This window comes from Lolium rigidum, chromosome 7, assembly GCF_022539505.1.
Source record: "Lolium rigidum isolate FL_2022 chromosome 7, APGP_CSIRO_Lrig_0.1, whole genome shotgun sequence".
Classification (NCBI taxonomy): domain Eukaryota; kingdom Viridiplantae; phylum Streptophyta; class Magnoliopsida; order Poales; family Poaceae; genus Lolium; species Lolium rigidum.
In genome coordinates, this window is record NC_061514.1 from 142,127,549 (window position 1) to 142,140,195 (window position 12,647).

General features: G+C 43.7%; 1 protein-coding gene across 1 annotated transcript; it reads right to left on the bottom strand.

The window, feature by feature from the left end:
• Window positions 1-689: 689 nt before the first annotated feature.
• LOC124670052 (photosystem I subunit O) lies at window positions 690-1,571 on the bottom strand. The gene is made up of 4 exons (XM_047206568.1): window positions 1,444-1,571; window positions 1,265-1,349; window positions 1,002-1,181; window positions 690-906 (listed from the first exon to the last, which is right to left on the bottom strand). Exons 1-4 carry the CDS (start codon window positions 1,514-1,516, stop codon window positions 810-812), a joined length of 435 nt encoding a protein of 144 aa, XP_047062524.1. The 5' UTR covers window positions 1,517-1,571; the 3' UTR covers window positions 690-809.
• Window positions 1,572-12,647: the final 11,076 nt, after the last annotated feature.

Below are 12,647 nucleotides of genomic sequence, written 5' to 3' on the forward strand. Positions count from 1 at the left end.
CGTCTCGCTCGCCAACGAACTACTTGTAGCTACAACATCTGGAAAGATAGAGTTTTCCTAATAAAAAGTTTAGCTAATTGGATAGCATGCATGTTTTGGAAAGCTTTTCTTGTTGAATTTAAGTTTCTCGGGACATCCCATAGTTTTGTGCTTAGGATGGAAGAGGTAACCGGTAACTGTCGCTATATGCAAGCATGAACTTACATACTGCCTCTGTCCATAAATGAGTGTAAATCTTAGATTTATCATAAGTTAAATTTTGTTCTAACTTTTTGAAATTAGTATCAGTATTTATGACACCAAACTAATATCACAACATGCATATTGGAATGTATTTTCGTAATATAGTAGCTCCATATCATAAATATTGCAACAATTTTGCATAAGTTGGTCAAATTTATAAATGCTTAACTGTTAACAAAACCTAGAAATACATTTGTTCATGGACGAAGGGAGGAGGACAAATTTACACTGAACACGCGTGCGCACAAAGGGACCAAAGCCGTAGCAGATTCCAATAGAAGGATCGATTTTTTTTAATAAAAAGGTTTAAGAGTTCTAGCTAATTGGCTACCATGCATACATGTTTTGGCAAGTTTTTCTTATTGTCGATTGAATTTAAGTTCCTCGGGACATCCATCAGTTTTGTGGTTAGAATGGAAGAGGTTACCGGTGACCACACGGTGGCAAGAACGAAACCGAAGGCACATCTTACATGGGAGAGATTTTACATTGAACACGCACGCGCACAAAGGAAGCACAAAGGCACATGCATGAACCCAAAGCTAGTTAAGCTGTTCAATAATCCACTACTTCTGGAAGTAGTCCTCGGTCCTGCCCTTGAAGCCGATCTGGCCGAAGGTGAGCGCGATGAACAGACCCAGGTGCCACGTCACCAGCCACAGCCTGCAGTACATATTCAGCAACGAGCCAAGTTAGCAAAAGATAGTAAGATACTTATAGTACGTTTGATCGGTGGCTGGGTTAACTGTTATTCTGACCAGAACTGCGATTGCAGCGCCGGGGGCGAGGGGAAGTGTGCGAGCTCCTCGCCGATGCTGGAGAAGAAGAGCCCCGTCAGGCTGTTGCCGTTGATCAGCGGGATGCTCGACGGCGCCAGCCACCCGATGAGCCCGAACCCGATCACGTTCAGGTCCCTCCGCAGCCAGTCCCGGGGGAACCTGATGAACGCAAGAGGAACATCGGTCAGTGACGCAGCAATTTCAGACGCCGGCGTCGAAACAGAAAAAGAGTCGATTTTTACGTCATGCAGGTGATCCTGCCGTTCCTCTCCAGGTTCCTCGTCATCAGCGGGTTCCTGGCCGACACCCGGCCTCCATTCGTGAAGCCTATGTACACAGAGATCGATCCAACATTAATTTCATGTTTTCAACACACAAAGAACATCAATGTCAGGCACAGGTAACAGAAAGTGGCACGTACTGGTAGAGAAGGCTGGCCGGCGGGCGAGGGCGGCGCCGGCGAGGCCGGAGACGGTGGAGGTGGCGGCGGCCATGGCTATGCTGTTGCGCTGCGTCTGCAAATGATCGTACGTCTCTCTGTGGAGCAGCGGCGGGCTAGCTCTTATTTCCCGGTGGGCGCTACGGGTAGGATGGAGACGCGTGGTGGCGTGGAAACGAGAGGGGGAGATTGCCGTGGGGTCGTTCCTGATGTGGATCACTTGCAGTGGATGAAATAGATTTTTCGCCCGAGGAGCGGCCTATGGTGGCGCTCCACTTGGATATGTGTGGATAAGGCAAAGGTATGTTGATCGTGATCTTTGTCGTAGACGCGCAGTTGGCTCTCGTTTCCAGCATCGCAGTACTCGATCAATTAGGTGCAGTTCATAAGTTCACATTGCATGTGAGGAAATTGTGTATCTTTGGATTCGATCACCTATCCGTTGAAGCGGTCATTTTGTGGAACCCCGCGAGTTTTCAATGCATGGGAGGTTCCGTGCATGTTTTAGCTGTCGGTATAGTGTTTTAAGATTTGTGTGTTTGTGTTTTGTTATGCTTCATAAAGCTTTGTAAGAGCATCTACACTCGCACCCTGCTCCCCCCCCCCCCCCACCAAAAAAACGTCGTCCGACAAAGGCATTTTCTGCCCTGTATAGGGGGGGTGCCGGCGTGTGCTCGGGAATGGAGGGCGACTGGCGCCCAACCGTTCACCCTATACCCCTATACTTTTTCTTATATCTAATTTAAAATAACACACAAACTACAATAACCTATTACAAATATAGCAAAGCTTGAATAAGTTCACATTGCATGTGACGAAATTGTGTATCTTTGGATTGGATCACCTCTCCTAAGCGGTCATTTTGTGGAAGATGGCGACTCTTCGGTCCCGTGTATGTTTTACCTATTGATCTGGTGTTTAAAGATTTGTCTGTTTGTGTTTCATCTGTAGGGGGGCCGAACTGAATGAAATGCAAAGAAACTAAGTGACTCTATGTACGAGAGAAATACATTTCTTTCATTTTTAAGAGCAGCACTCCACCATTTTATCGATGAAAGGAGCTCCTACCCCCATTTTTCATCCACACATCAAAAAATGATAAAACTTGATATATCGCTCTATGAGGTCTTTGCCCCATATCGTCTGGCATCACGGATAGGACGATCATGCATCAAAAGAACCACTCTTTTATGGTCTATAAGACAGATATTGTACCACCGCGTTTAAATATTTTCTAGCAACATCATAGAGATGGTTCCGCAGGAGACGAAGATTGAAGAGACATGCTGGTCTTTTTTAAGTCTACACCCCTCAAGGCCACAACCATAGAAGCCGCCGCTTCTGACTCCACTCTCGTAGCCGGCAGTCCACCATACTTTATACTCATTGTTGCAATTCATCTCTAAATCTAGCCACACCCTAGGGACCAACCGACTCGACACATCGGTTCGAATTAACCAGGCAAGCCTACCTTGGACCCCCTTGCCACACCAGGAAACATCCAACACCAATACGCTTCTACATGACACCCTACCATCGGCCATGTGATAAAAAGTAGGTAAGCCATGTCAGTTGGGTGCAATTAGTTAAACATTGTCACCGGGAAAATTGGATCGTTAGATTGGGTACATTGACGAAAAGAAAATCCTTAACTAGGATATATTCTTTAATTGGTGCGACCTATACGCATATGAAGTGGCATTTACTTTTATTTGGTAAATAACAATGTCTAGTTTTGCAAGAGAATTAACACATTCTTAGATTGTTATATTAGGAGAGTGGTTTTATCCCCCGGCCTAGCACAGATCATGCCCTAGGTCTGACGCCCTATACACCTTAGTAAGTTTAAATATTCTTTTAATAGATGTGGTTTCTGTTTGGTTGTGGCCTGAGTGTGAACATCTATGTTATACTTATTAGTGTTTCCAAAAATATGTCTCGGTTTGGGAAATAGTTGATCGGATGTTTGTGGGCTAACTTGAGTGGGCTTTAGCCCAGCTAGTTTCGGACTACAAGTTGGAAGCCTAAAATATGGTTGCTGATGTTTATGGCTCTTGGCCGCGCATTTCGTGGAAGGTACTAAACAGGCCCTAAACAATGCTGAACCAAGTTCATGAAAAGGAACCTCAGATTTTTTTTTTACACAATACAGATGCACATGTTCAGAAATACATACATATACGCTCACATCTATGAACGTACGCACGCACGTCCTCCCTCTATGAGCACATCCGAAAAACCGAGTTCAAGAAACTAATTCGACGGATATTGAGATTGACGAAGTCACTATAGGTCGACGGGAATGCCGCCTCCCACCGATAGAATACTCCGTCTTTATGAGACACCAAAGCGTCAAACATAGGGTTTAAAATCTGTTGGACTTGGAATGCTACTGTCTTCCTAACCGTCCAACCACAATTTGCACTACAACTTCTCATCTTGTTCAATCCTTCCGTAAAAAATAATCATCCTCGCTCATCTGTTCACACCTACCCGCACACACAAAAAAATCAATTATATTCACTAGTATGTTCATCCGTTTTCCGAGAACAATTAAGACTTAAGAGTTTGGGCAAGCAACGACAAAACGATAATGAGGTTGCGCTAATGCACTATGTACCGAACCATGGAAGAATGCCTAATAAATATCCTTTTTTCTAACCATGCAGGAGAAATGCACATGAATAATCAGATAAAAGGAAAAAAAAACCGAAGGCTAGATAAAAGGAAAACAACCCGAAGGCTAGAGTACACCACAACCAGTGTAACCCACATATATACGACAGAGTAGAAATCAGCTCAAGAGAACACCAACGAGCGATTAAAACTGAAGAGAGGAAAACTAGACCGTCGCTCTTGAGACGACAGCAAAAATTACCAGCACGACTAGTCGACTACTACGACCTGCAACAGCCTGAAACGGCCCCGGCTAGCCAAGAACTGCTGGTGAGCATCACGTTTTGATCTTCATAATTGTTTGATCCAATTATTTTGTACTCATTTCTGAAGACACGAGCATTTCGTTCGCACCATGTGTTCGACGACGTGAGCATTAGAGCATCCCACTCGTTTGGCCTCCCCACGCCGAAATCCGAACGAAACTACCGCCGGATTGGATGAAATTAATTCGTGGGGAGAACCATATTTCCAGTCGTCCACCCGGAGTTTGGCGGACAAAGTCGAAATTCAAACAAGTCGTCGTCCCGCCACAAATTCGATCGGCAAAAGGATCAGCCACAGTCACAGATCGGCGATCGGAGGGAAATTACACTGAAACAGGGGAGTCGGCAGTCCCGTCTGGCACGGCGGTGTCACACGCCGTGGTCGAAGCGGCGGCCAACGCCGCGGCCGCAGTCGATGTTGAAGCAGCGGCAGTCGACGTCGTAGATGGTGAGGACGACGAGGTAGGCGCCGGAGAAGACGAAGAACTGGCCGGAGCGGGTCGGAGGATGTCGCTGCGATGTCCCTCGTACCAATTCCTCGTCTCCTCGTCCATCAGTTCCGTGTTGCCGCCGCCCATCGGGAACGCCAAGTCCGTGTTCCTCTTCTTCGCCGCGGCCGTCGTCTTCGACGAGGCGATCCGGGCGCCTTGGTTGGCGAGCATCTCCCTCCACCTGCCGTCGAACTTGTCGTCCCTCCCGGCGGCGTGCGTCCTCGCGTCGGCCCAGCACTTGTCGAACGACGCCTGCATCCTCTCGGCGGGATGGCCCATCTTTTTGAGATCTTTGAGCTTTTTCTGGCCGAGTTCCGGGCGGCCATCCGACGAGCCTGGCGCTTTTTGAGCTCCTCCTGTATGCCGTGCCATTTGCTGCACGCCGTCTGTATGATGCCCCAATGGGTGGCCATGGCCTTGTCTCCCTGGTTCATGATCGTCTTGTTGAAGTAGGGATCGACGAGCTTGCGCTCGTCGAACGCCGCCTTCACTCGAAGCCAATACGTGTCGAAGGACTGATTCGCCCCGGTTATGCCGTCCATGGACACGGTCATCCAAGCTTTGGTGAGGCACTCCTCTTCCCTCGGTGTCCATTTGATGCGCGGTTCGGCCGGCGGCGCGTCCTTCTTCCTCTTCTTCCTTCCCTTCGGCGGCGGGTTGACGTCGGTGACCTCGACTTGGGTTGGTTCTTCCTCTTCTTCTTCTTCTTCGACGGCTTGGCTTCCGTCGGCCACATCCTCCACCCACCGGTTGCGCTCCGCGACAGCTGCCGTCGCTCTCGCCTCCTCTTGCGTGAATAACCCTGGGCTCGCAGCGCCGGCCGCGGAGCCGGAGTCGATCATCTCGTTCATCACCTCGTCGTTCGGCGCCACCGTCTGATGATCCACAAGTATAGGGGATCGCAACAGTCTTCGAGGGAAGTAAAACCCAATTTATTGATTCGACACAAGGGGAGCCAAAGAATATTTGTAAGCCTTAACAGCGGAGTTGTCAATTCAGCTGCACCTGGAAACAGACTTGCTCGCAAGAGTTTATCAGTAGTAACAGTTTTATAGCAGTAGCAGTAGTGAAATATCAGCAGCAGTGTAACAAAGACAGCAGTAGTGATTATAGTAAACAACAGGATTAAAATATTGTAAGCACAGGGATGGATGAACGTGCGTTGCATAGATGAGAAAACTCATGTAACAATCAAGGTAGGGCATTTGCAGATAATAATAAAACGGTATCCAAGTACTAAACAATCCATAGGCATGTGTTCCATATTTAGTCGTACGTGCTCGCAATGAGAAACTTGCACAACATCTTTTGTCCTACCAGCCGGTGGCAGCCGAGCCTCTAGGGAATCTATCGGAAATTAAGGTACTCCTTTTAATAGAGCACCGGAGCAAAGCATTAACACTCCGTGAACACATGTGATCCTCATATCACCGCCTTCCCCTTCGGTTGTCCCAATTTCTGTCACTTTGGGGCCTCGGGTTCCGGACAACAATATGTGTATACAACTTGCAGGTAAGATCATAAAGCAATGAATATCATCATGAATTGATAACATGTTCAGATCTGAGATCATGGCACTCGGTCCCTAGTGACAAGCATTAAGCATAACAAGTTGCAACAATATCATAAAAGTACCAATTACGGACACTAGGCACTATGCCCTAACAATCTTATGCTATTACATGACCAATCTCATCCAATCCCTACCATCCCCTTCAGCCTACAGCGGGGGAATTACTCACACATGGATGGGGGAAACATGGCTGGTCGATGGAGAGGCGTCGGTGGTGATGATGGCGATGATCTCCTCCAATTCCCCGTTCCGGCGGAGTGCCAGAACGGAGTTTCTGGTCCCGAGACGGAGTTTCGCGATGGCGGCGGTGTTCTGGATGTCTTCTGGCGATTTCGTCTAACCCCCGTGCGTTTTTAGGTCGAAGACGTTAAGTAGTCCAGAGGGGGGCACCTGGGGCTGCCCGAGGCGCCGCCACCACAGGCCGGCGCGGCCCAGGGGCCTGCCGCGCCGCCTGGTGGGGTGGCTGCCTCGTGGCCCCCCTCTTTCTGGTCTTTTGGCTCCGTTACTCTTCTGTAAAAATAGGCCCATTGGAATTAATCCCGGGGATTTTCCTGAAAGTTGAGTTTCTGCACAAAAACGAGACACCGGTGGCAATTCTGCTGAAAACAGCGTTAGTCCGTGTTAGTTGTATCCAAAATACACAAATTAGAGGCAAAACAATAGCAAAAGTGTTCGGGAAAGTAGATACGTTTTGGACGTATCAACTCCCCCAAGCTTAGCTTATTGCTTGTCCTCAAGCAATTCAGTTAACAACTGAGTGCGATAAAAGAACTTTCACGAACACATTTGTTCATATGATGTAAATATTCTCATGATATGGGCAAGTACTTAAGCAACTCATAATAAGATACATGCAAATAAAGTCATCTAATAGTTATATCAATCATGGAAAAGGTACCAACAAATTAATAATAAGCATCATGAATCATGTCTATCAGCAAGATTGCAATGTTCATAGAAGGATATGATAAAGTGGTATCTCGCTTGCCCGTATTTGTACAGCAAAACAGAAATGCTCGGGCACCTTTGAAGTTCATGGGAAGACTGGAAGTAGAGATTATCAAAGATAAAAGCATCAAAGTTATACCGAGTTAATCACATTTTGGGACAAGCATATTATACTAAGAATGACAGTTGTGCTCTCAAGAAGGTGCTCAAAGAAAGGATGGAGACTCAATGTAAAAGTAAAAGATTGACCCTTCGCAGAGGGAAGCAGGGATTAACATGTGCTAGAGCTTTTCATTTGTAAAACAGGGGTAAAGTTATTTTGAGAGGCGTTTGTTGTTGTCAACGAATGATAGTTGGTACTCTAACTACCTCGTCAACCAGACTTTCAAGAGCGGCTCCCATGAAGGACGTTATCTCTACCAGCAAGGTGAATCATCCCTCTTCTCTTTTGTTTACACATATTTTTTAGTTTCATTATGGATGACACTCCCCCCCAACCTTTGCTTACACAAGCCATGGCTAACCGAATCCTCGGGTGCCTTCCAACATTCACATACCATGGAGGAGTGTCTATTTGCAAATTAAGTTGCTTACTGATAAATCAGGGCAAAACATGTGAAGAGAATTATTAATGAAAGTTGATTAATTGGGGCTGGGAACCCCGTTGCCAGCTCTTTTTGCAAAATTATTGGATAAGCGGATGTGCCACTAGTCCATTGGTGAAAGTCTGTCAGGAGTAAATGACAAGGTCGAAAGATAAATACCACATACTTCCTCATGAGCTATAAAACATCAACACAAATTGAGAAGCATTTTGAAGGTTTAAAGCTAGCACATGAGAATTTACTTGGAATGGTTTGAAATGCCATGCATAGGTATTTATGGTGGACACTCTGGAATAACTTGGTTTTCAGGGGTTTGGAAGCACGAGCAGCGTTCCCGCTCAGTACAAGTGAAGGCTAGCAATAGGCGGGAAGCGACAATCAAGAGAGCAATAACTGTCATAACCATGCTTGCGGCAAAATAAATTAACAGAGGCATAAAAGTGATACAAGAACTCTGAGGCAAAGTAAATCATCGAGGCTTAATTGACTTTTGTTCAGTCATATGCATGCGTGAGCATGTGCCAAGTTGATTCAAGTGAATTATTCAGAGGAGGATACCACAATGTCATATCTATCTATGAATAAATTAATGCAAGCAAATATTTATGACATGCTACTCATATTAATAAATTGGAGCTAAACATGAGAGATCATGAACTACTAGACTTTCTTAAATGACATATACCTCACATGAACCAACTAAACATGCTCACATGGATGAGTATATGTACAAAAATGAAAACAAGTAGAGTTCATACCAGCCCCTCACCACAGTCGAATTGTCATAGATCGTCATTATTGCCTTTCACTTGTGTAGCTTGAATAATATGAAATGAAAGCCAAGCTCCAACCACCGAAGACCGCTGAACTCCATAATGAACTTTACAATACCAAAGAAGAACAACAAATATTTTTGGCGTTTTCGAATTGGAAACAAGAACAAAAGGAAACAAGCAAACAAAGCAAAATCTTTTTGGATTTTCTTATAGCAAACCAACGATAGCAAATAAAGCAAAATAGGAACAATAAACCAAAATAAACAAATGGTAAAGAGAAACAACAGAAATATTTTTGGTCTTTTTGTGTTTTAGGAAAGAAACAAAACAAAAACAAGAAGATGAAAACTAAAAGAGTCACATAAACACAAAGCAGCAGAAATTCGTCAAACTTGACAGCGGTACAGTAATCGATTTTTACAAAAATCTTCCGCTGCTCAGCTCGAAAAGTGCTCAACTAATGAAAGTTAGATAATAACCTGGGAACATGCACAAAAATTGGCTTCGTAAATTAACGTTCTGGCTGTTTTTGAGAATTTTTTTGGTGTCAGTCCAGAATCTGTTTTCAAACAACACTTCCCCAAATATCATCTCCCTCTTATTAGAAACCACTTTAATAAGCTAAACAAGTATGTACAAGTATCCAGCAATTATAATATGCAATGAATGAGTGATGCCGGTATACCTCCCCCAAGCTTAGGCTTTTGGCCTAAGTGGAGATCAACCCCAGCGAGGGTCAGGGTTCCACGCCGGTGGATCGTACATGGTGTAGTCATAATAAGGTCCCTGTGCAGAAGAAAAGGGTGGAGGCTACACATTCCCAAAATGTTGACGTGAAGAGATCGCTGCATCGGATGACAAGTCGAGGTGTTCCTCGGCCTCCTCCGCGCCGTCCCCTGCATGATGGCCATCCCCTTCTATGTATGCATTCAGTTCACCTTCAGTGACTGACCAATCCTTCCACTATCGTCTGAGAAGTTTCTCCCTTGACAAATCATCTTGTATAGACTCAAGAGCTCCTGCGGTAGTCCCCTAACCTTCTCGCATGATCCCCATTGTGGCACTCTAATTGCTGCACAAAAATCATCAAAAGGCAAGTTGACGAGTTTTATTATAAATTTTGTATCGAACCATGGGGTTAGTTTGGGACCAAATGAATTCAAAATCCTGCACCACTGACATGGTTAGTTTTGCATATTGGCAAGGTTCACCAACAACAAAACCTTCCAACCCTGCATTGGAAATCAGATTTTGAACATCCCGCAGGATTCCTGCACTCCTCATAAAATCAACGCATGGGTAGTAAGAGGGTATACTCCTTCTTCGCGGTGAACTCTCATAACCTGTTGCACCTCCAATTCTTGTTGGTTGAGTTGGTGCCTATTCCACTCCATTTTCTGAAATTTTTCAACAATCATTATAAAAGTTGATTTGGACACATATAATTGAGGGAAACTACTATAGGAACTTGGTAGAGTACTAAACATGCATCAAAACTAATTTTTACAACTTAGAACAAGCATGCAAGCTCACTAAACATGTTACCTACAGCAGCAAAATATTCAGGATATACTCAACCAAACAAAATTCTTGGATAATCGGAGGAGTCACATACCGGAGAGCAAATGTGCCAAATTTCAGACAAAAATCTGGGCTGAGCAAAGAGATCGAGAAATCTTGAGCTCTGGAGCAGAAACGCGATTGAGAGAAAGTGAGTACGAGTTTTTTCGGGAGAGAGAGTAGAATGGGAGGAAGAGATGAATAAGTGGGGCAAGGAGGGGCCCACACCACAGGGTGGCGCGCCCCCCTTGCTGGCCGCGCCGGCCCATGGGGTCCAGCCCCATGGTGCCCCACTGGTCAGCCCCTGGCACTCCCAGGTAGCTCTTCGAAAAATAAGACCAACAGTATAATTTTTGTAAATTTTTGAGAACTTTGAAAAATGCACATTTCTGGGTGTCAAAATTATTATTACAGGGCAGAAAAAGATTTTCAAACCTCTAAACAACTAAAGCATTTTGCAAATCAAATGGTGCTACAGCAAGTAAAGCGAGTGGAGGAAGAAAGAAATGTTGTTTAGCTCTTCTATGCATATAAAATGTACTTGTTAACAAGGTTGATCAAGTCTTGCTACCAAATAAATCTTACATGACATAAGAAGAATTAAACCTCAAATCAATCATGTTACCTTGTATTGAATTGATATGGATCCAATCATAATACTTTGATATCCTTGTTTAGGCTCATATATAGGAAAATCAGTAGTTCCCACTTTGATAGTTCTCACATTAGAAATTGTATTAACTCCACATACTTTATCAATCCTCTTGGGAAAATAAACAGTATGCTCCTTGTCATCGACATTGAAAATAACTTTTCCTTTATTGCAATCAATAATAGCCCCTGCGGTGTTAAGAAAAGGTCTCCCAAGAATAATAGACATATTATCATCTTCAGACATTTCCAACACAACAAAATCAGTTAATATTAAGCAATTATTATTAACTTGAACAGGAACATCCTCACATATGCCAACAGGAATAGTAGTAGATTTATCAGCCATTTGCAAAGATATATCAGTTGGTATCAACTTATCTAAATAAAGTCTCTTGTAAAGAGAAAAAGGCATAACACTAACTCCTGCATGCTCCCAAATCACATAGAGCAGTTCTAACATAATTATTCTTGATGGAACAAGGAATAGTCGGTATACCTGGGTCGCCCAGCTTCTTTGGAACTTTGCCATTGAAAGAGTAATTAGCAAGCATAGTGGAAATCTCCTCATTAGGAATTTTCCTTTTGTTAGAGACAATATCTTTCATATACTTTGAATAAGGAGGAAATTTAATAACATCAGTCAAAGGGATTTGTAGGAACAAAGGTTTCATCCAATCACAAAATTTATTATAGTGTTCTTCTTCCTTTGATTTTAGTTTCTTAGCAGGAAAAGGCATTTGCTTTTGAACCCAAGGTTCTCTTTCATTACCATGTTTCTTAGCAATAAAATCTTCTTTAGTATACTTTTTATTTTTAGCATGCTTTTCGGGTTCATCTGCAACTTCTTCTTTATCGAAGCATCATTCTTATCATTATCTTTATCATGTTCATTACCACTTTCAGTTTCGAGCATCAGAAATAGAAATACTATTAGGATCATTAATAGGCTCAGAGGATTCTACAACAGTTTTATGTTTCTTCTTCTTTTTCTTAGAAGGAGCACTAGTTTCAGTTCGTTGAGAATCTTGTTCAACTCTTTTGGGATGCCCCTCGGGATATAGAGGATCTCGGGTAGAAACACCGCCTCTAGTTGTTACTTCATAAGCATGTTTTTCCGTAGAACTATTTTTTAACAAGTCATTTTGCACTTTAGTGAGTTGATCAATTTGAGTTTGAACCATATGAAAATGTTTAACAAGCATCTTAACATCATTGGAGGTTCTCTCCACAATACCATGCAATTCACTAATAGCTCGAGAATTTTCCATTAAATGATTCTCTACTCTCATATTAAAATTATTTTGCTTAACAATATAATTATCATACTCATCTAAGCATTGTTCACGAGGTTTTGAGTACGGAATGTCTTCCCTAGTAAAGCGTTGAAGAGAGTGTACCTCAATCATGGATGAAGGGGGAGTTATCTTACATAAATCTTCTATGGGAGGTAAATTCTTCACATCTTCGGATTTAATACCCTTCTCTTTAAGAGATTTCTTGGCTTCCCTCATATCTTCATCATTTAATTTAATCATACCCCTCTTCTTCAATATTGGTGTCGGGGTTGGTTCAGGTGTAGTCCAATCATCATGATTTCGGCCTATTCTAGCCAATAATTCTTCAGCGTCGTCTGGAGT

Coding starts and splice junctions, on each gene's coding strand:
- LOC124670052 (XM_047206568.1), bottom strand. CDS start 1,516: ATGGCCGCCGCCACCTCCACCGTCTCCGGCCTCGCCGGCGCCGCCCTC. Junction 1,182..1,264: donor GGCAGGATCACCTGCATGAC/GTAAAAATCGAC, acceptor TGCGTTCATCAG/GTTCCCCCGGGACTGGCTGC. Junction 907..1,001: donor GCGCTGCAATCGCAGTTCTG/GTCAGAATAACA, acceptor TATGTACTGCAG/GCTGTGGCTGGTGACGTGGC.